Source organism: Myodes glareolus, chromosome 12 (genome assembly GCF_982192425.1).
Source record: "Myodes glareolus chromosome 12, mMyoGla1.1, whole genome shotgun sequence".
NCBI lineage: Eukaryota > Metazoa > Chordata > Mammalia > Rodentia > Cricetidae > Myodes > Myodes glareolus.
This window is the reverse complement of record NC_142037.1, coordinates 81,483,234-81,506,311: the sequence shown is the minus strand read 5'-3', so window position 1 is coordinate 81,506,311 and position 23,078 is coordinate 81,483,234. Positions and strand designations below refer to the sequence as shown.

Sequence of the window (23,078 nt, the reverse complement as noted above, 5' to 3'; positions counted from 1 at the left end):
TTTTTTTTTTAATGAATCAGTAGGTGTAGCAGATAGCCTTGCTTTCTGTTGAAGCTGTTCCCCTTTCCCTCCACACTCCAGCTCTCCCTCCAATCAGCTGTTGCCCCACGTGACTGACTCTGGCATGCAGTGTGAACAAGAGTCTATTCACCTCACTGGGTTCTGGCTTGGGACCACCATCCTTAAAGCCTCCGTTCCTGGAGTGCTGTGGGTGTTCACGCCCTGCTGTCTTTGGAAGTCATATGCTGTGTACGGGGGCATCTCTCTGCAATTGGTTTCCCAATGACTGCACCTGCTCTCTATTAATTAGCCTTATGAGAAACATTTTTTTTTCATGAAACCACTGAGATGTGTATAAGACAACAATGGGATTAGCTTAATTAACTGACTTTAATCCTGTCTATTTGAAATGCACATTTGCATGAACATCTAAATAGCCGATGACTCTTTGTCAAACATCACAGTCTGGAAAACGAGCTTTGCCTAGTTCCTTCGTATTCTTTCTTGCGCATTTCCCTTCTTATATCTCAGTACCAGCCAAGAGTTCCTGTCGGTGTGGAAGCAAGGCAGCCGTGGCTCACAGTTCCCTTGCTCCTGGCAGGACCAAGAACCCTCTGGACACATATCGTTCATTCATTGTCTGGTGTAGGACTTCTGTCTCTGCCCTTTGGGGTGGCACTGTTTTGTCAGGAGACGTTTTATTATAAACGTATGCCATCTTAGCTGATGGTCTAATATCCTAGAGAAAATAACATGATTTTCTCCATCACATTGATAATGCATTATCTGTTCTCATAAATACATTTACCTAAGACTTTACTGTCTTTGTTTGAGCTGCAAATCAAACAAATAGCAATAGCCTATCTTTGTTTACAATTTTATTATTTTGTTCCCAAAGGAACTTCTAAAATAATTTTAATTTTTTGACTGGGTGGTAGTAGCACACGCCTTTAATCCCAGCACTTGGGAAGCAGAGACAGGCGGATCTCTGTGAATTTGAGGCCAGCCTGGTCTACAGAGTGAGTTCCAGGACAGGCTCTAAAACAACAGAGAAACCCTAAATAAATTTTTTGCATTTGCGTGCTTGCCTGTGTGTGTGTTTGTGTGTGTGTTTGCGTGTTCGTGTGAGCAAGGGTGAATGTGTATGTTTGTGTGTGTGCACACATGCACGTGGAAGCTAATGGTCACCCCGAGGTGTCATGGCACTCAGGGGCAATCCATCTTGTTTGTAAGACAGAGTTTCTCACAGGCCTAACACTCACCAACAGGGTTAGGATGGCTCCGTATTTCTGGGATTGCAATCAGGCACCACTGCATCTGGCAATCCTTATGAGTTCTGGGAGTCGAGCTCACATCCCATGCTCACATGGCAGGCACTTAACTAAAAGAACTCTCCAGCACTAATAATTTTGACTAAAAAAATCACTAAGGTTATTCCTTGAGTCCTAGTGTTTAGGTCTCTTCCTTTAATCTGTGCCTAAAACAGGCTGCTGAATACTAGTCTGGCCTGGGGCTGCCAACTGGTTCTTCTATCAGCTTCTCTGCTGGCAACAAGCAGGGTCTTCCTGGTGAGTCCAGTTGATTAGGGGAAGATGGATACAGCTGGGTCATGCTACCCAATTACCCTTTTCCTTCCTCTTGCTTAGTCCCACAATACACTTAAGGAGGTAAATCTGATGGTATTTTTCTAGCCATCTTTGCTGCTTTTCTCCAGAGACTCATCCAGTGAATTTACTCCATGGCAATCTAGAAGTGGCCTTCTGGAATGCTCATTACTGTAAGATACGAATGACTGAGTTGTCTGCTGAGATAGGGCAGTACCTGATGACTACCCTGGTTCACCTAATTCCATTGCAAGGGAACTTGACTACCCATCCCAATTAGCCTTCCCAAGAGCAGGGCCGAGTGCTTGGCCTGCCTGTGGATGTCGCTCACAGAGAAACTCATTGTAAGCAGTAGACAGTAAGCTCTGGCTTTGTTAAGGGCAGCGATTGCTGCTTATACCCAAGCACAGTCCTGAGGCTTCTATGTGTAGTAATGGATTTAATTCTCACAGCCACCCCATGAGACCAGACCTTACCATCAAAGAATGGAGCAGCAAATGCCCTCATTTACCTGCGGTCACACAGGGAGAAAATGGATGGCCAGACCTTGGGCTCAGCCAGCTTGCCTGCCACATCCGTGCTTGGAGCCACTTCTGCTGCTGCCTTGGAAGGTCACAGCGTGAAGTGAGGTTGGCAAATGTTAGTCTACACCAATGAACAGAGGGTGCCCGTGCTCACCAACTGTAAAGTGACAGTATTTGTGCCCTCAGGTAGCCATCACTCAGGCCATAAGTACGGCGACTGATCCGTGTGAAGATTTTGATCACAGGGAAAACACCTAACATGTGGTTTGCATTTCGAGCACATCGATGACTGTAGAGGACATGGGATAATATACATATTGACCACGTGCACATGTATTTTTAATTACTCCTTGATGTCTTAATGGAAGCTGTTATCAATAGTCCATTACCAAAGTTGCTAATTCCCACGTGTGGTACATTTAAATTTGCGAACGAACAATACATAACAACCTAGAGAAATCTTCTCAGTCAGCCTTAAAACCACTTTGATTGGCTGTGAAAACTGTATTCTGGAGTTCCATAAATTTTGCTTCTAGCTTAGATTTGACAAATATAAACTTGGTATATTTGAATTTGATGCAAAGATACTTGACTTTTTTTTGGTTTCTTTTCAAAGAAGTATTGATATGGATTTATGCATGTAAACCACTCTGAATAAAATTTCAGACTTTAAAAAAAGTTGTATTTCCCCTCAAGGTATGTGGAAATTTGTCTTATTTTGAATGGATATTGTAGTGAGGAGGTGCGGGCAGGCCTGCTTTTGGTCCCGCACAGCTCCCGCACGGCTAGCTTATCCCTGGAAATAACAACACACAAATTGTATTCATTTAAACACTGCCTGGCTCGTTATCTCTAGAGAGTTAGTTACTGACTAACTCTCACATCTTGATTAACCCATTTCTAATAATCTGTGTAGCACCACGAGGTGGTGGCTTACTGGAAAAGATTCAGCATGTCTGACCTGGTGGCTAGTTCCATGGTGTCTGCCTTATTGCCCTCTTCCCAGCATTCTGTTCTGTTTACTCCACCTACCTAATTTTCTGTCCTATCAAAGGGCCAAGGCAGTCTCTTTATTGACCAATGAAAATAACACATAGACAGAAAGCCCACTTACATCAGATATTAATTTTTTTTAATGTTGTTCTTGCTTTAATGGAAAAATTACTATGGATTTCTTTTTACAGAAAAGTCTGAATAATACTTTGTACAATTTAATAAAAATGTGTCTTTTTAAAAATTACTTATTTATTTATTTATAAAAATTTCCACTTCCTCTTCTCCTCCCCATGACCTCCCATTCACCCCATTCCCTCTCCTCCTCCCTCTCCAGTTCTAAGAGCAGTCAGGGTTTCCTGGCCTGTGGGAAGTTCAAGCTCCTCCCCCCACCCTCCAGGTCTAGGAAGGTGAGCATACAAACAGACTAGGATCCCAAAAAGCCAGTACATGCAGACGAAACAAGATCCAGTGCCATTGTCAATGGCTTCTCAGTCAGCCCCCATGTCAGCCACATTCAGAGAATCTGGTTTGATCACATGCTTGTTCAGTCCCAGTCCAGCTGATCTTGGTGAGCTCTCATTAGATCATTCCCCTTGTATCAGTGGGTGAACGCACCCCTCGCAGTCCCGACTTCCTTTTTCATGTTCTCCCTCCTTCTGCTCCTCATTTGGACCTTGGGGGCTCAGTTCAGTGCTCCAATATGGGTCTCCGTCTCTATCTCCATCTATCATCAGATGAAGGTTCCCTCTGATCCCACCTTCCTTGCTCACATTCTCCCTCCTTCTGCTTCTCATTTGGACCTAGGGAGTTAAGTCCAGTATTCCAATGTGTGTCTCTGTCTCTATCTCCATCCATCGCCAGATGAAGGTTCTATGGTGATATGCAAAATATTCATCAGTATGGTTATGGGCCAAGGCCAGTTCAGGCACCCTCTTCTCTGCTGCCCAGGGAACAATCTGGGGACCTCTCCTTGGGCCTGAGAACCCCTCCAGAATCAAGTCTCTTGCAAACCCTAAAATGGCTCCCTTAGGTGAGATATTACCTCCCTGCTCCCATAACCATCCTTCCTCCCTCCCCCCTCCCATTCCCCCAAGCCATCCCCAATCCTCTCCCTCTCCCTTCCCTCTAACCATCTCCCCTTACTTCCACCCCCCACCCCCCATGCACCCAAGTTTGCCTGGCAATCTTGTCTACTTCCAATATCCAGGAGGAAAAACTATATGATTTTCTTCAGGTTCACCTTCTTATTTAGCTTCTCTAGGATCACGAATTATAGGCTCAAAGACCTTTAATTATGGCTAGAATCCACTTATGAGTGAGTAAATACCATATTCCTCTTTTTGGGTCTGGGTTACCTCACTCAGTAAAGCGTTTTCTATTTCCATCCATTTGCATGCAAAATTCAAGATGTCATTGTTTTTTACCGCTGAGTAAAACTCTAATGTGTATATGTTCCACACCTTCTTTAACCATTCTTCTATTGTGGGGCACCTAGGTTGTTTCCAGGTTCTGGCTATTACAAATAGTGCAGCTATGAATATAGTAGAACAAATGCTTTTGTAGTATGTTAGGGAATCTCTAGGGTATATTCCCAGGAGTGGAATTGCTGGGTCCTGAGGGAGGTTGACTCCCAGTTTCCTGAGAAACCGCCACACTGATTTCCACAGTGGCTGCACGAGTTTGCATTCCCACCAACAATGGATGAGTGTTCCCCTCATTCTACATCCTCTCCAGAATAGGCTATCATTGGTGCTTTTGAGTTTAGCTATTCTGACAGGTGTAAGATGGTATCTCAAAGTTGTTTTGATTTGCATTTCCCTGATCACTCAGGAGGTTGAGCATGACCTTAAGTGTCTTTTGGCCATTCAAAGTTCATCTGTTGTGGAGTCTCTGTTCAGTTCAGTACCCCATTTTTCAATTGGGTTAATTAGAGTTTTAGTGTCTAGTTTCTTGAGTTCTTTGTATATTTTGGAGATCAGACCTTTGATGAGGGGTTGGTGAAGATCTTCTCCCAGTCAGAAGGTAGCCTTTTTGTCTTACTGACAGTGTCCTTTGCTTTACAGAAGCTTCTCAGTTTCAGTAGGTCCCATTTATTCACTGATTCTCTTATTGTCTGTGCTACTGGGTTTCTACTTAGGAAGTGGTCTCCTGTGCCTATATCTTGTAGACTACTTCCCACTTTCTCTTCTATCAGGTTCAAAGTGGTCAGATTAATGTTGATGTCTTTAATCCATTTGGACTTGAGTTTTGTGCATGGTGATAGATATGGATCTACTTTAATTCTTCTACAGGTTGACATCCAGTTATGCCAGCACCATTTGTTAAAGAAGCTTTCCTTCTTCCATTGTATACCTTTAGCTCACTTGTCGAAAATCAGGTGTTCATACATTTGTGGGTTAATATCTGGGTCTTCTATTCGATTCCATAGGTCAACTTCACTGTTCTTATGCCAATACCAAGCTGTTTTCAATATTGTTGCTCTGTAATAGAGTTTGAAGTCCGGGATGGTAATGCCTCCAGAAGTTCCTTTATTGTATAAGATTGCTTTGGCTATCCTGGGTTTTTTGTTTTGCCATATAAACTTGATTATTGTTCTCTCAAGGTCTGTGAAGATGTTTGATGGGATTTTGATGGGGATTGCATTGAATTTATAGATTGCTTTTGGTAGAATTGCCATTTTTACTGTGTTGATCCTCCCAATCCAAGAGCAGGGGAGGTCTTTCCATTTTCTGGTATCCTCCTCAATTTCTTTCTTCAAAGACTTAAAGTTCTTGTCAAATAGGTCTTTCACTTCCTTGGTTAGAGTTACCCCAAGATATTTTATGCTATTTGTGGCTATCGTGAAAAGTGATGTTTCTCTGATTTCCCTATGGTGTCTTCAGAGTCTGAGATTCATTCTTCTATCTCTTGTATTCTATTGGTTATGCTTGTTTCTGAAGTCTCTGTTCGTTTACCTAGATTTTCCATAGCCAGCCGGCCCTCAGTTTGTGTTTTCTTCATTGCCTCTATTTCAATTTTCAAATCTTGAACTGTTTCCATTACCTGTTTGATTGTTTTTTCTTGGTTTCCCAGGGTTTCATTTATGGATTTACTCATTTCTTCAAACTTTTTGTTATACTTATCTTCCATTTCTTTACGGCAGATTTTCACCTCCTGTTTAAGCTCCTCTATTATTTTCATAAAGTTCTGCTTAGAGTCGATTTCTTCTATTTCTTCTGGAGTAGGATGTTCAATTCTTCTAGTTTCATGATCCCTGGATTCTGGTGATGTCATGTTGCCTTGCAGGTTGTTGGAGGAATTCTTGCATTGGCGCCTGCCCATCTCTTCCTCTCTGGATGGAACTCCTCAGCACTGAAGTAGGGATAGTTGGTATTCCAAGGACACAGGAGACAGAAGGACGACCTTGGTGGCAGGGTAGGGTCGAGTGGAACTCAGAAGATCCTGCAGCATAAGCTGAGGGGGAAGGCTGTGCTCTCTTCCAGGACAGTCTGCCTCGATAGCCCAGACTCACCCCTCTGGATAAACTCAGCCCTGAAATAGGGACAGCTGGTATTCCAAGACACTGGAGGCAAAAGGGCGGCAGTGGGGGCAGGGAAGAGTCCAGTGGAACACCGAAGACCCTGCTGCAGAAGCTGGGGGGGTGCTGTGCTCTCTTCCAGGACAACCTGCCCCAGCTAGCACCCACTCACCTCTCTGGATAGAACTCCTCATCCCTGAAATAGGGACAGCTGATATTCCAAGGACACAGGAGACAAAAGGGCGACAGTGGGGGCAGGGAAGAGTCCATTGGAACACCGAAGACCCTGCCGAAGAAGCTGGGGGGGGGATGTGCTCTCTTCCGGGACAGTCTGCCCTGGATAGCACCCAGATATTAAAATTTTAAATTAGACTTTTCTTCTCACCAGTCTCCCTTCTCTGCTGGAGTGAACTTAACACCATCTTGGTAAGACATTTTTACGGTCAAATTTCTTGGTCCAAAATAGTTAAATTTTAAATTTAAACATATTTTCCATATCAGTTTAGGATATCATTAAAAGTTTGAGTAGTGGGGTATGAAAGTGATTGATTCTTGATTGGATTCCCTGGGAGGCAGGAGGCCATCATGCATGGAATTTATTAAAGACCACTCAGGACTGACCCCTGAGGAAGAGAAGAAAGGAGGTGTGGCTGGGTAGTGGCTGTGAAGCTGACGCACACGGGCCTCTGCTTGTCTGGGGAGCTGGGGATAACTGCACAATTGCTGCAGGTTGGGCAAGGGTGTAGTTTTATATTCTTCCCCTGCGCACTGGTACAAGGGCTGTACTGAAGGAGGGAGGGGGACTTTGAACTGGGCCTTTCTCTGTAGTTTATATGATTTTAAAAGAAACTTGTGAGCATAGACTGGTTGCTTAGCACTCTAAGATTCTGGCAGGAAAATGCTTTACCACAATACCCATTACTTCATCTTTTCTGTCTTTAAGTTGTGTTTTGCTGTGAGATAATGCTCCTGTACACTGTAAATATTTGTCACTCATATTGGTTTAATAAAACACTGATTGGCCAGTAGCCAGGCAGGAAGTATATGTGGGGCAACCAGACTAGGAGAATTCTGAGAAGAGGAAAAGCAGAGCGACGTAGTCACCAGGAAGCCATAGAGGAAGCAAGAATGCCTCACTGAGAAAAGGTACCAAGCCATGTGGCTAAACATAGACAAGAATTATTTTAAGTTGTAAGAGCAAGTTAATAAGAAGCCTGAGCCAATAGGTTAAAGAGTTTATAATTAACATAAGCCTCTGTGTGTTTCTTTTGGGACTGAATGACTGTGGGACCAGGCGGGACAGAAACTTAGGTCTACAGTGTTTGGCTTGTAAAAGCTGTTGTCTCCTATTTTGTTTTTAGCTTGTTGAGATAAGGTCTCATGTATCACAGAGTGGCTGGCCTTAAATTCTTGATTCTTCTGCCTCCACCATCCAAGTGCTGGAATTACAGGCCCCAACTACCACCTCCTGGCTCCCTTCGGTGTTTGGAGTACCTTTCATTCCTTTGTGCAGAGAACATCTTCCATCCATTCTATCTTTATTCATGTGTGTGTGTGTGTGTGTGTGTAGGTGCTATCAGTACCACCGTGCATATGTGTGGTCAAAGAACAGCATCGTGGAGCTGGTTCTCTCATTCCACTTTTCTATATGTGTATATGTGTATGTGTGCGTTCATGTGTGTGTGTGTATGTGTGTGTGCATGCATGTGTGTGTATGTGTGTGTGTGTGTGTGTGTGTGTGTGTGTGTGTGCGGGTGCTACTAGTACCACAGTGCATATGTGTGGTCAAAGAACAGCACCGTGGAGCTGGTTCTCTCCTTCCACCTTTCTATATGTGCGTATGTGTATGTGTGTGTGTATGTGCGTGTTCATGTATATGTGTGTGCATGCATGTGTGTGTATCTCTGTGTGCAGGTGCTACTAGTACCACAGTGCATATGTGTGGTCAAAGAACAGCTGTGTGGAGCTGGTTCTCTCCTTCCCCCTTTCTGTGGCTCCAGGGTGTGCACTACAGTCCTCAGGCTTTGAGTAGCAAGTGCTTTACACCGGCCCTCCTCAGCCATCTTCACCACCCACACCTCCACTCATGGTCCTGTTGTTTCTCGTGTAACAGGAGTTCTTACCGTGAACAGCTCGGCACCTGCCGCTCCCACAGCTCCTTCTCTGGGGCCTTCTCCTGGGTGGAGCCCTCTGTAACAGTCGCAGCTCTCACCAGTGTGCGTGGATTTGATGTCTGCTCGGTGATTTGGCAAGCGGCAGCAAACACCTCCAATATACACCTTGTATTTTGGTTGTGTCCATATTTTCTCCCCTACCTAGATTGTAACTAGATTATGGAAACTTCAGACAGTTTTATAATACAGTAAGGACATAAATTATGATTTTGTGTGTGTGTATTTTCCGGAACTTTGGGACATACAAATTAAAGACTCAAAATATTATTAAATGATTGTTTTTTTGGTAGCTCCTCGGACAGGATTGCAATTGGGTGTAGGCAAACATGCTTCCTGTTGCTTCTAGTACCACTAGTGCTTCACCCATCAGACATTTATTGAATGCCAGTATGTTCCAGATAACATGTTCTTTCCTTCCTTTCCTTCCCCTTCCTCCTCCCCCCTTCCCTTCTTTCTTCTTTCTTTCTTTCAACAGGATCTTATACCATAGCTCAGAACAACCTGGAGCTCACGATGATCCACCTGCCTTAGCCTACTGATTGCTGGGATAACTGACTCAGGCCATCACACTCAGAGTTGAGTACCACATTAAGCAAGGCAGTCATGGTGGTGAACTCCATGGTGCCACAGTCCCATGGAAGAGGTAAACCATGCATCCACATCAGGAGTGAGAAGATCATCATACATTGTGGTAGGCACCATGAGAGCAATGCACACAGACATGACATGGAAGAAGCCACCTGAGAGCTGGGGTGAGGGGGCACTGCCTACAGAAGAGACAGACTCAGCATGGTGACAGAGAGACAAGAACAAAATAGGACTTCGTGTGTTTGAAAGGTAGGTGCTAGAGGGATTGAACAGGAGCTGGTTTGGGATGGGGGCTGAGGCGGTTTGAATGAGAATGGCCCCCTTAGGCTCATATGTCTGCATACTTGGGTTCCAGTTGGAGAACTGTTTGGAAAGGATTAGGAGGTGTGGCCCTGTTGGAGGAGGTGATGCTGCTTCTCAAGGAAACAGTTTGAATTTTATCAAAACCGCTTGGGGAAACCAGGAGACAATGCAGGTTTGCTGTGGTCATTCTTCCAAAATGCGTCCTGAATTCTTAACTCCCGGGAGTATGTCTATACTTGAAAGCAGCTTTGCAGAGATTACCAAGTTAATAGGAGGTCATCAGTGCAGTCCTTCATCCAACCTGATTGGCAACCTTTTAAGGTGATATGAAGATACATACAAGGAGAGCATCCTGTGATGCCAGAGGCAGATGCTGGAGCAGCGTAGCTACAAGCCAAGGATGCCGAGGATTGGCTGCCTCCACTGGAAACTGGACCATGCAGAAGGAGTCTACCCAGAGCCTCATGAGGAACTAACAGAGGGCCGCTGGTGGGCAGAGGGCTGATCTTCGCTTACGTTCCTGTCCTAACTGCTAAGGAGTGCTTCGTCTGGGCTTATTGGGTCTTTGTTGAGTTGATGTAATTGGAGGCTCCCACATAAAAAATGAGGTTTATGATTGTCATTAAAAATTTCCGATAATTTACCCATAGGCTTTTGGCATTAATTGTCATCGAGGAAACAGAAGAGGTGCCTCTTCATTGTCAATAAATGTTTGGACAGAACAAGGAGATAAATAATTATGGTGGGCCCCAAGCACTCATTTGAATACTATTTTAGGGGGAGTAACCAATGGCCAGCATCAATTGCTCTGTGTCGAGAGCTGCTCCACGGTTCTGTACACACCCTCTTACTTAAATCTTGCTATGTCTCAGTGAAATAGACTCATTTGTGGGACTCAGATTATGGATGAGGAAAATTGATGCTTTGAAGTTGTTCAGATGAAGACTTGAGAGTTAAACTTGGGCAGAAATTCAGCTCTTAGCCACTAAACTATCGTTACGTGCAGAAGCTAATCTTTCCTTTCGGTAGAAACAAAAGGCAATTTGTCATTACAGGTGATTAATATTAAATTATACTCCATATAAATATATAAGAGTCCTGGATATGCATTTATTCTGGGCTTTCTTTGGTCCATCTGCTTAAACCTGACCAGTTCTCCAGACGTCGAGAGTGCGGGGGCTAGGGCTCTTTACACTGCCAGGCTGCTGTGTGCGCATCTCTCCCTCTGCAAACCCAAGTATTTCATATTCCAATGCACGGGTTTCCATCCCTCAGCTTGAGGACTCCGTAGAGGCCAGGGCAGGGGACCCTGGCAGCCACAGCACTTGGCTTGTGTGCTCATGAGAGCTTTCCAAGCAAGAGAGAAAGACTGACCTCATTTCTACTGTTTTAATGTGCATACAAGCAAAAAATAAATAAATAGATAAATAAAAATAAAAGAGTCTTTTGCTTACATAAACCAAAGGCCTGAGAAGGCCCACAGTAAAGTTAGGAGACAAAGGTGCAATGAGAGTAAAATCCAACTTCTCAGCCTCCCCGGACACCATCAGATTTAGCGGAATGCCCTCCATGTGTGACCTTTGGTGACCTTTATCACAAAGTTATTTTCTCTGGCTCTTTCTCCCAGACATTCAAGTCAAATCTTCTCAGGGACTCTATCTATGGGTCTGGCTGCTCTATGACTTCATGAAACATCATTACTGGGCAACTTTCATCATTACTGGCTTTCATTCTGTTTTGTTTTAAGAGAATCACATGGAACTTGACAAGAGCAAAACAAAACTGTGATATCCCGGAGAGAGGGCACGTCTGCTCCTAATAAAAAGACTCAAACTGTCTCCTAAATCTCTAAGAGTACACTGTAGTTTGTAACCACAAAGTATTTCTCGCATTGTATTTTTATGATGGGGAAGAAAACCTATCTATTTAAAGTAAAAGAAAAAAATTAGAGTTTACACTTCAGTTTTACCCTCCATGCATATTGTACTCAGAACTATAAAGGAAGTTTAGCCGGGAGAAGGCCACGAAGTAAGTTCATTGCAATATGGCTGTGGAGTTAGAATGAGCCATGGCTTGGCATTCCAATCCAAAAAAGGGTTGCCTGATTTTTATGAGTTTGTTTCTCATCGACAACTTGAGTATAAGGAATCCTTGACACTGTGTAAAATGTACGTGAACTAAGTCAGTTGTGGCTTCTACCTCACTGCATGACAACCACCGCACGTGTGGGGGCATCTGAAATGACCTTATTGAAAATTACGTCAACCAGCACCTGTGAAAGTTGCATGCAATGTGCTGGGAAGACACCCCCCGTTGGAGGGCAATCAGTTTTTAAAGGAACTGAAACAGAAGAAGTTGAAATTATGTGCTGGCTGGCCAGGCGTGTGGGATGCACCAGCCCCAGGGGCTGGGTGTAGTTATGGCTCTCCACACTTGCTGGGGGGGGCGTTGTTGTGGTGTAGACATGGGAAGGCACTGATGGTCTGAAGTCACACTGTCCACAATGCTATGTGTTTGCTGGGCTCAGAGCTAGAAACTCCCAGCATGTGGAATCACTTGCCAATCATCAGCAATTCCCTTCATGGACACAGCATAAACTGTTGAACCGGGGCTTGGAGCTCAGACCTCCCGCCCTGCCACGTACCTCCTTCACCTTCTCCACCGAGAGACAGAGGGAAGCCATTATCAATTCACTCTTTGTGACCCATATTTATTCACAATGACTCAGTCATTTTTATGGAGAGGTGTAACATGAGGGCTGGCTTGTTGGGGTTTCTGTCCCACCCAGTACCCTACAACCGGCAACTCTCAAGGAAAATCACACACAGGACTCCATAAGATTATAAACTGATTGGCCCATTAGGTCAGGCTACTTATTAGTTCTTATAACTTATGTTACCCCATTATCCTTATCTATGTTAGCCACAGGGCTCAGTACCTTTCTCAGCTGGGCAGGTTACATCCTGTCTCTTCGGTGGTCTTCGCAGGAGTGGCGGAGGGAGCTTCCTGTTTTCCCAGAATACTCCCAGTCTCTTTGCTCCACCCCTACTTCCTGTCTGGCTTTCCCGCCTATACTGCCTGCCTGGCCAATCAGCGTTTTATTAAAATATGATTGACAGAATACAGACAATTCTCCCACACCAGAGAGGGACGTGTCCAACAGCAATAGTCGCCCAATTTCTCATGCACTTGGATTCTTGAAATAGGGGAAATTATTCTTTAGGGAGTCAGTATGTTTTCTGATGCTATAGAAGCATCAGAAGGTTGACTATTATTTCAGTTTGCCATGCTGTTCCTAATTCTGTAGTACTGGAAAAAAACAAGAACAAAAAACAAATACCCAACAAAAAAACCCCAAACCCACCAAACTTTGGTAAAGAACAAAGAATGAATTTTTGGGTCTGAAATATCATTTTAATAGTTCAAATAGAATTATATTTTTGACAGAGAATTACATAGGACACTTGACATCTTATATCTAAATAATTTTATGTTAAAGAGATAAAGTAGGCTGCTTTCCTATCCTCTCAGGCTTGAGATAGTTATTTTTTTATTATTTATATGTATGGGTGATCTGCCTACATGTATGTGTGCACACCATATGCATGCAGTGCCTGTGGTGGCCAGAAAAAGGTGTCAGATTCCATGAAACTGAGTTTACAGTTATGACCCTCCATGTAGGGGCTGGGAATTGAACCCTGGTCTTCTTGAAGAGCAGTCAGTGCTTTTAAGTCCTGAGCCATCTCTCCAGCTCGTGAGATGTAGTCTTAAGGGTACACTCTTGCTAGCATGTGGTTTGTGAACACAAGAATCACATATCCCTTGCAACCCAGGGTCCTGTTCTGTTCCCTGTGTGGCCAGGCCTTCTGCATCCAGTGGACTCGCCTCTGTTCCCCTCAGCACTACCCTTCCAACCCAGGGTCCTGTTCTGTTCCCTGTGTGGCCAGGCCTGTTGCATCCAGCAGACTTGCTTCTTTGTTCCCCTCAGATCACACTGTGCACTTAAGTTCCTTCTAGAAGCCTGCATCACAGGTGATGGTCACTTTCTTTCCTTGTTATGAAACTCATGTTCTTGCACCTGGCCCCGATTTGCTTACCAATGTACATGTCTCTTCACTGTTAGTCAGAACCACAAGCAAAAAGACTGGACGGTGAGATCCTCTGTTACTAACTTTAAATTATGCTGAATGTATTTCCTAAGTGGTCACTTTGAATTTTTTTTTTTTTTTTTTTTTTTTTTGCTCTGAAAAGTCAAAGTCTGGGGCTGGGAAGATGGTACTGGATACATGTGTTTGTTGTCAAACCTGATGATGTAAGTTCAATTTCCAGGACTCATATCATAGGAGAGAATCAACTCTCTCTCCACATGCACAGTGCTATGTACCCTGGCAGAAGGATATGCAAAAGAAAAGAGCCAAAACTCAAAGCAAAAACCCATAAACAAACAAACAACAAAATTAATATCAAGCTTTGTCCCCCACCCATCTGAAGAGTACTGTTTGCTCTTTGATATCATTGAGGTACGGTATCTACACAAAAGTATAACACTTCTGTGCAACTAAGTACCTGTCTGAACAAGAAGGAAGACCACACGACCCTTTTAAATGCTTCTTTTATTTCATTGGTTGTACATTGGGTGAGTGAGAACTGAATGTTACAACCAAACATAGAATTGATACAAATTAGACTCCTGTTCACGCTGTAAGATAACGAATGAGGAAATTCTTTAGGAAGTGTTACGGAAAGATTTAGCAGAAATGTGACCGGTGGTTTGTGGCTGAAAGACATATCTGTGAAGTGCGGTTACCCTGAAAACCAAGAGTGAAATGGAGTCCCGTACAAGCGGAGTTAGCTTCCTAACTGCCGTAGCTGTTGAACTGACGTCTTCCTGTCTTGGATATTGGTGATTTTGGTTTTGTAATTAAACAAAGCATTTAAGATTTATTCATCATAGTCAGACTTCTGAATATAAACAAACTTTTGGCAAATAATATTTATACAGAAAAATAGTTTTAGATCCTCTCAAATCCCAGAATTATTCTATAAAATTACATTATAAATAAATAAAAAGCAAAATCTGTTGTACATATATTTGTACATCTATGCATTTGCCTTGCCTCCTCCTTATTGTAAATGGCATATTTGACTCTCTGCATATTATAATCACAATTCTGGAAAATGGATATCATAGTAAAAAATACAGTCATCTATATTTGCTGGGGGATACAGGTGATGTTTTTGATGCTCCATTATTAAAGGGCTGAAAATAGCTATGTACTAATAATTTTTAAAATAAAAATCATGAAATGAAAGAAAAAAAGACAGTTACAACAATTAGTCTACAAAAATATCTCAGTGATTCCCATAATTTACCTCTTAGTAGTGTCTACTAACTTCTCAATGAGTTTAAATGAATAAGCAAAGAAAAAAAATAAGTATGGGTGTTTTAGGCAAGTTGTAGCATAACTACATTGTTATAACTGAGAAAATTACAAATATCAATAGTACATAAAGATGAAAACTAGCGAAGTGATACAAGTTAGATACAATACCTATCCACAAATTAAAACAGACACGACACAAGCACTACGCAAGATTATACTCAGAACGTGATTTTTCTTTTGATACAGTTATCAGATCTATGATGTAAGATAAATAGATAGTAATTAGACTTTGACCAACATGAATTAAATGCAGATTTTTTTTTCTCAATCAAAAAAAATTGGTATGGTTGATGCCTCTAGTTTTCAGAACAGGCGATGATACCAAAATTTAAAATATTTTACATTCAATCTCAAAAGTCAAAATACTTCAATCACTAAAATGTCCACAAAGAAAATGGATGTTTTAAACAATTACACATAATATCCATTTATAACAGCTGTTTCATTTCTTAAACAATAATTTAAAAACTATGTAGGTACTGTGTAGGCTATGTGCAACATATAAAATGTGAAATATGAAATATTTGGTACGATAGTGCTTAAAATAAACTTTAAAACAAACTTTCTGAACAAAATTTAATTGTATCGCTATTACCTTGAAGATCAACCAAGTATTTAAAAAAGTAAACAACATTAAAATATGTTTCATCCATATATAGTATATATATGTATGTGTATATATAATATGTATGTACTTGTATTAAAGTTTTTATACTTTTGAGACATAAAATATGCTTTAAGGTGAAAGAATTAAAAGAACTATGTTTTTCCATGCTGTAGTTAGTTACAACCCTTCAGTCCAACTTTTGAAATGCAAAAACAGTAATGGATACTCTAAGTGAGACTACCGGCTTCTTCTGTTAACATAGGAATTTAGATTAAAGTCACAGTCTGTATCCGCAGTGACTAATCCGAGACGTACTTAAACTGGAATATTATACAGACCTCCCCACCTACAGCTTCCCTGTTGGACTAGGTTTTTAGAATAAAGAGCTATTCGGTAACAGGCAACCGGGGGCGGGCAGGTGTGTGTCGGGGGTGGAGTTTGAAAGACCAATCCCTTAGATTCAACTATTGGCGTGAGCCTTTCATTCTGGTCAAGCTGGACGAAGTCTGGCAAAATCTAGGCACTTCTACAAAGTCTCTCTTATAAAACAACTTTAAAAATATACTTGGAAAATAATACCTTCAAGACTTTGTTGGGTGGGGTATGAAGCTCATACCGTGCAAAGTTTTTTTTTTTTTTCAATCTACACAACGCGACTCTAGAATCCCATGATCCAGTGCGGCATCGCCAGGCAAACCGAATCGCACTCTCTGATGTGTCCCCAGCAATTGTGCTTGAACTGCCATTCAAATTTTAGACCTGCAAGGCAGGTTTTCTGTTTTACTTCACTTCTCGTCTTTGCCGCCGCGCTCGTCTCCTGAAGAAGTGAATCATACCCTTGGATCCAGTCGGGAAATGAAATGACGGCGCTTGGAGTTAGAATCGAACCTGCCCTTGGAATTAGTACTTAAACTAACGCTAACTGTTTATTGCTAAATTTGAAATATTCTGAGTCGAAATGAGTATATCGGCTGGACTTTCTGCATCGGCTATAGTTACGGAGATGAGACAATATTCCTAGGACAGAAACTAGGCTTAGAACCCTGTGAAAGAAAACCCCATCCTTTATGTCTCTGAACGTCGCAGCTGGTCTCAGGTAGTTAACTATCTTAGGCTGGAATATACTAAGCATACCATATTTAATACTCATATATGACATAGCAGAACTAGCCTTAGGGTTGTGGTCTGTCCAGAAGAACTAAATTTAGCATGCAGTTTGTGGCAATTCTATCGAGGAGGAAACAGGATAGTATGTACAGTAACAATGTTTAGCTATTCTCAATGCAGATTCTTGGCATTCCATCCCATTCCTGTTGATTATTTCAGAATTATCTGCGGAAGAAAAAGACAAGCACCATTTAGACTTTCTGCAGGGAAAACAACAAGTTTAAGTCTTACTCTTTGCTAAAAAAAAAAAAAGGCATCTGAAAGTAGAACAATCTTCAGTTTCTCATAATCCTGACACAAGCACTATCTCTGCACACCCCCACCCCTCATGCTGAGGAGTTTCACTCTTAGCAGCTTCCCTGTGCAGCTGTGGGAAGGAGCGATGACTCAAACACACAGTGTTTTCTATGACACCGGGACAGCATGGATGTGGGCAGGCAGTCTGTTTAGAGCTCAGTCTTTGAAGTCATTTTGCTTCATATTTCTTTGCTGTATGTTCATATGACTATCAGACTAGTACTTTCTCTAGCCTTACGAAAGCCTAATCAGAGAACTTATTCCTTGAAAGTTGTTTATGAACTTAACTCTAAATATGTAAGACTTAACCAGATATTAACTTATAATTCAAAGATATAGTCTTATCAAACGTAACCTTGTGTCTAAGATATAACAGCAACCAGTTTCAAATGTAGGACATGCTTACATGCCACAGTTAAGAGAAAAGGGAAAACAACCTAATTAAGCAGTTAAAAATATTCTTAATAAACACAAAAGTACAGATAAAGTTCAAGCAAGGCTTTAATGGTTTACTACTGAATCCAAGCTATGGTCCTCGGGATTAATCTCAAAGGTCCCATACCTGCTTTTGCATTACTGGATTTTGAGTCCTGGGCCTGGCACATGCTAGGTAAACACTCTGCCATGGAGCTAAATCCCGAGTATAATCATGTCCCTTTCTAATCCCATGCTTTTGTAAAGGTGAGGGAATTTGTCCTATGTGGTCTATGCCATTAAACACCAAGCTTAAATAAACAATTTTTATCAAAAATATTTGTTCTTTGTACAATGTTTTGACTTAACTTTGCATAATTAATGAACTAAAGCTTATTTGCTAAATAGCTAAAAAGCTGTAAAAAATAACTGACGAAACCCCTTATGGTGAATATCAGCTAATATTGGTAGACACCAGGCTTCAAGTTCCAGTAAAGGGGCCATTTCTATAGATGTAATCTATTATCCTATTGTATCAGAATTTCCTTGAGCACTCCAACAGTTCACATACGATGTCTTAGTGTGTCTAAATGGTGAACCTGTGCATCTTTTATGTTACTGAGGCACACCAATGCATATAGAACTGACTAGAAAACATTTGTGTAAAACGAAAGTTCAAAGCTTCAGACACCGAGGCTACTCATTTAAGATTTAGTTACTTATTTTTACTTATAGGGATGCATGTGTGTCTGTGGGTGAGGATGCTACATGTGGGTGGATGCCCAGAAGAGGGTGCTGTGGGTTCTGAACGGCCCGACTTGGCTGCTGGAACCAAATTTGGGTCCTCTGGAAGAGCAGCATGTGCAGTTAGCCTCTGAGCATCTCTCCAGCCCCCCCCCCAAATTCCTTGGAATTTGAGGCTAATTTGGAAAATAGCATCCCTGTTTCATATACTGCTAGATGTGCATAAGAACAACACATAATTTTATATGTAGAGACTATCCCAGGATCTGGTAGGTGAATGTGTTTATCGTATTGTCTTCGAATGACACCATTAAAGTTAGGTAATATTTACATCCTCCAAATGAATTATAGTTTTTTTTAAAAAAGATTTAGATCATTAATTATTAAGTAGGAATTTCTTCTAGTTCATCCTCGAGCTTCCATGCTATCTGTACAATAGGACATTTCCTAAGCCTTCAAATCATGGCCTATTCCTCCCACCTTTCTTTTCTCCTACTGTATCAAGAGATCCTGAAATATTTAGGGGAATCTTCTACTTCCTTAGACAAACATATAATAATATATGTTTCAAAAATGAACAATCCTACTTCTTGGCTGAATTTGAAAAACCAGACAGAACGGAATTTACAAACACCAGGAAAGTCAGGCACCCTACAGAAAGCCCAGCACAATGAGAATGTGTAGCTTTGCATTATAGACACTAACAATGATGCCTTGAACTCGTGTGTGACAGAGAGAACACCGGGAACCGGACCGGAAATTGGCTTCAAAGCTATAACTAAAGGCTGCCTAGACTTTCCCAGGCTGCCTTTTCCCTCTGTCCCAAGCTACTCAAAAGTCAAAAGGAACTTATGGTGTCAAAATGGCGTCATGAGTGCTCCCTTGAACCTAGACCAGAAAACTGGCAATTCAGAGCTGCACCTTCGTCTCTGTGAAGTGCATATGCTGGACAAAAAGGACGAGACAGACTCTGGAGCAGCTGCGCACCTCCAGAGTTCCAAAATTTGATATTAGGGGTCTGGAAAGCACTCGGTTTTTTTTCTCCTTAGAAGTTCCATTTGTAGGTGGCAACATTTTCCCATGAAAGTATCATTCATTATTAATTTTCTTTTCTGAGAACTCTGAGTGGTTGGGACCGTCTGAATGAAGTACACGTTAGGACAGTGGTCAGCCTGTGGGTCACAACCTCCACAGGGGTCATAAGCAGATATCCTGCAGATCAGGTATTTACATGACAGCTCATAACTATCAAAATTGCAGTTACGAAGCAGCAATGAAATGATTTTATGGTTGGGGTCACCACAACATGAGTAACTGTATTAAAGGGTCACAGCATTAGGAAGGTTGAGAACCACTGCCCTACAGTGATGTGTCCCATGGAAATAGAACATTAAGGTGATAAACAGCAGCCAAGCAATGCCACTCACTTAAAAATCATCCCTTTTATGACTGTTTTTCATGTTAGGAGACATATAACACTCGGATCTGTTGGTGTTTGGGGGTACTCCAGGAAGTGAGGGGGAGGGGAGTGTGTGGTGGACAGGAGGGGAGAGGCCTGTGTGTGTTTGGGGGTGCTACAGGAAGTGGGAAGGATGACATCAGGAACTTCTCTTTGGTTTTTTTCCTTCCTTCCTTTATTCAGATTCTATTTCAATCGATGCTAAAGGGATACAACTTAAAGACGAACAGGTGCATTTTCTGGGCTTTTCCGCAGGCTTGCCCCAGAGAATTCCTTTCAGATCATTGGTATTTCTTCCACTACACTTCTCACCTCCCTACCTCGGTTTCTCCACCATTTTTCATGATAGTTTTTACATCCAGGTAGATGGAAGGTTTCCGAGGTGCCTGGACATTAACTGTGGGCATAAGTCATATTCTTAAAATGCTAGGCTCCTAGGTGTTAGGGGTGATCTGGCACACACATCATGAACCTGATGTGGACAAACCCTAACTTCCAGTTTGTATGTTTAGAACATGGTTAATTATGCTATCAGGGCTAGAGAGATGGCCTGGTGGTCAAGAGTACCTCGGTTTGTTTCTTGGCATCTGTGTCAGGAAGCTTACAACTTGCCTGTACCTCCAGCTTCATGGGGTCATCAGCCTCTATGGGAATTTTTATTCCCGTGAGTGCACATGTACACACACACACACACACACACACACACACACACACACACACCCTGCACACACACTGAAAAAAACATTTAAAACAGCCCATCAAATTTAAGCACAATGATTTCTTTTCTGCCTTTAGTCCAAGCTGAGGCTGCTACCCAAGGTGCCTTTTGCAGGCAGGGCACTGTAGCCCACACATTCTCGGAGGAGGTAACTGAAAACTTTCATTCGGTCTGCGAGAGTCTGTCTGCAAGTCAGATGGAGAGCTGACCTATCCTAAAAGGCCTTCTCTGTTTATGCCTGAGTTTGGTGTCTATACTGTTAATTTTCAGCAGGCTCTGAGAATATGTGCCGGCGATGAACCTAGAGTGTGCTGCAGCGGCATTCTGCAGCTGTGGAAGTCTGTGCAGTGTTAACCGGCCTGCACACACCAGGAATTTGCTCACTCTGCTCCTGACATGAGAATTCTCTTCAGGGCACGAAATGGGTGGCCTGTCTCAGACCCATGCCAGGAACTGCGGGCAGCTGCGGTTCTAAAGGCTTTTTTGTACCTCTAAACACGCCAGCTGAGAAGGATGCTCAGAAGAACCCGCTGGAGCCCGTGAATCAGAGAGAGGGATACCATTGGGCAAGTCTGGAGGGACCAGGAGGTGCATGAAATGGGAGACACTGCATACTGTGTGAAGGAGCTAGTGCTGGCCCGGAGTGATCACCTACATCCCACCCCCCACCAGAGTGCCACTGCCGCAGCTTCTGTGAAACATTGGCAAGCCACAACAGGAAACAAATCAAATGTATCGAACAAGACAGGTGCCTATGTATCTCCCTGGTGGATGATTCTCTTAAGTAAGCAGTGTTTACTGTAGCAGACTGTGAGTGGAGAAGGAGGCAAGAGTCTTAAGTATGATTATGGTCTGTCATGTATGGTAGCGAAGACTTTGGACTGAAAATATGGTTTTCAAATCCCTTTACCACGAAAAGGAGAACACACTAAAATGAAGACCACTGATACCCACAAAATCTACAGCTCAGTTTGGAAAAAATAGCCACACTGGACCTCCAGTAAGGGGTACCTTCACAGTCATTCGGGGTTCCTCTGGTTGTATCAATATGTGTGAGACAAAACATCAGAGGGTTGCAATGGAACCATCTTATTAATAAGAAAAGCAAACCATAGTAATTAAACATAGCCCTTAATGGTTGTATTTAACAGTCTGATGATTCTCCTCAGAATGTAGCTACCCTATGCTGTACCCTGTCATGCGAGCACAGTTCCTAAGTGATCTGATATTTTTTGAAGACAAAGCATGAATGGTTCCTAGAAGTATCAAACATGTTTTCCCGGCAGACACATTGTGCAGCCACTGACCAGTTCTTGTGTCCTTATGATGTGTGTGACATGAACGGCCGCAGAAATTACAGAGAGGAAGTTACAGAGAGGTGGTCTAAATTAGGTTGTGTACAAGGAAATGCCAAGCCCATCAGGTCAGCCAGTGTACAGTCAGATCGGTTAGTGTACAGTCAGATTAGTCAGATCACAGTCACTATACAGTCAGAGCAGTCAGATCACAGTCAGTGTACAGTCGGATCAACCAATGTACAATCAGGTCAGTAAGTGTACACTCAGTGTACAGTCAGAGTAGTCAGTCAGTGTACAGTCATATCAGTCAGTGTACAGTCATATCAGTCAGTGTACAGTCATATCAGTCAGTGTACAGTCAGATCAGTCAGTGTACAATCAGATCAGTTAGTATACAGTTTGTACAGTCAGATCAGTCAGTGTACAGTCAGAGCAGTTAGTGTTCAGTCAGTATGCAATCAGACCAATCGGTACACTGACCCACATGACAGAAAACGACTATGTGTGGGTCAGATCCATCTTTGGTTTGGATTCAGCAACAGGTTTCTGGTGTGTGCATCAGACAAAGTTCATGGAGGAGACACTCAACTAAGTCAAGACTGCTGCTTCCTGAGTTGAGCAATAGCTGTAGCATCATGAGGACAGACAGTGGCAGGAGAAAGGGCTGGGAGAGAATGTCTACTGGGGAGTTAACCCCGAAACTTCCAGACAGTTGGTGCTCCCAGGGCACAAGGCCAGCAGACACCGCCACCTAGCAAGAAAATACGATCATTCTGTCCTAGACTCAGTCCCCAGCTATGAAATATTCATCGTCTTGTCTCTTTCCTAATGATGATGGATTTAGGCTGAACGTCCATCACTTGCAAGAGATCTGACTGGAGTGTGAAATGGTTGAAAGCCAAGAATTCATGTAGAAAAGAAAACACTGAATTTGAACTCATCAGTGCGGTAAATTCAACACCCGACTCAGTCTGTCTTCATGCAGGGGAAAGAAAGAAGGCAAAGCATCATGGGGCTTCTCTAGTGTTTCAGAGATCACCTATTAATACCTGAGTTTACTACTTATGGGTGATCTTTGGCAGCTGAATGTATACTCTCAGAAGGGTGAGTTCCTACATGGCTTCTAGAAACTTTCACACTCCCTATAGAAACCACTCAATGCCAAGATCCAGAAATCTTCAGAGACAGTAGCTCAAACACTAGACTCATTAAGAACAGCTTTGC

At 42.5% G+C, this 23,078-nt stretch overlaps 1 protein-coding gene and 1 long non-coding RNA gene across 12 annotated transcripts in view; one reads left to right on the top strand and one right to left on the bottom strand.

Annotated features, from left to right (window-relative positions):
• LOC125392372 (uncharacterized) overlaps nucleotides 1-10,873 on the top strand; it is a 35,556-nt gene extending 24,683 nt beyond the window's left edge. The window contains exons 4-5 of one of the 2 annotated variants that reach the window (XR_015004714.2): nucleotides 9,291-9,652; nucleotides 9,759-10,873. This is a non-coding gene — a long non-coding RNA (uncharacterized LOC125392372). The remainder of the gene's footprint in view (nucleotides 1-9,290; nucleotides 9,653-9,758) is intronic. The other variant, XR_015004716.2, reaches the window with a different exon arrangement.
• A 3,427-nt stretch (nucleotides 10,874-14,300) lies between these two features.
• Nucleotides 14,301-23,078, bottom strand: part of Mbnl2 (muscleblind like splicing regulator 2) — a 155,766-nt gene continuing 146,988 nt past the window's right edge. For all 10 annotated transcript variants that reach the window (XM_048421760.3, XM_048421761.3, XM_048421759.3 and 7 more), the window contains one exon: nucleotides 14,301-17,089. In XM_048421760.3, the coding sequence (XP_048277717.2) occupies nucleotides 16,962-17,089 (128 nt within the window). In that variant the 3' untranslated portion in view covers nucleotides 14,301-16,961. The remainder of the gene's footprint in view (nucleotides 17,090-23,078) is intronic.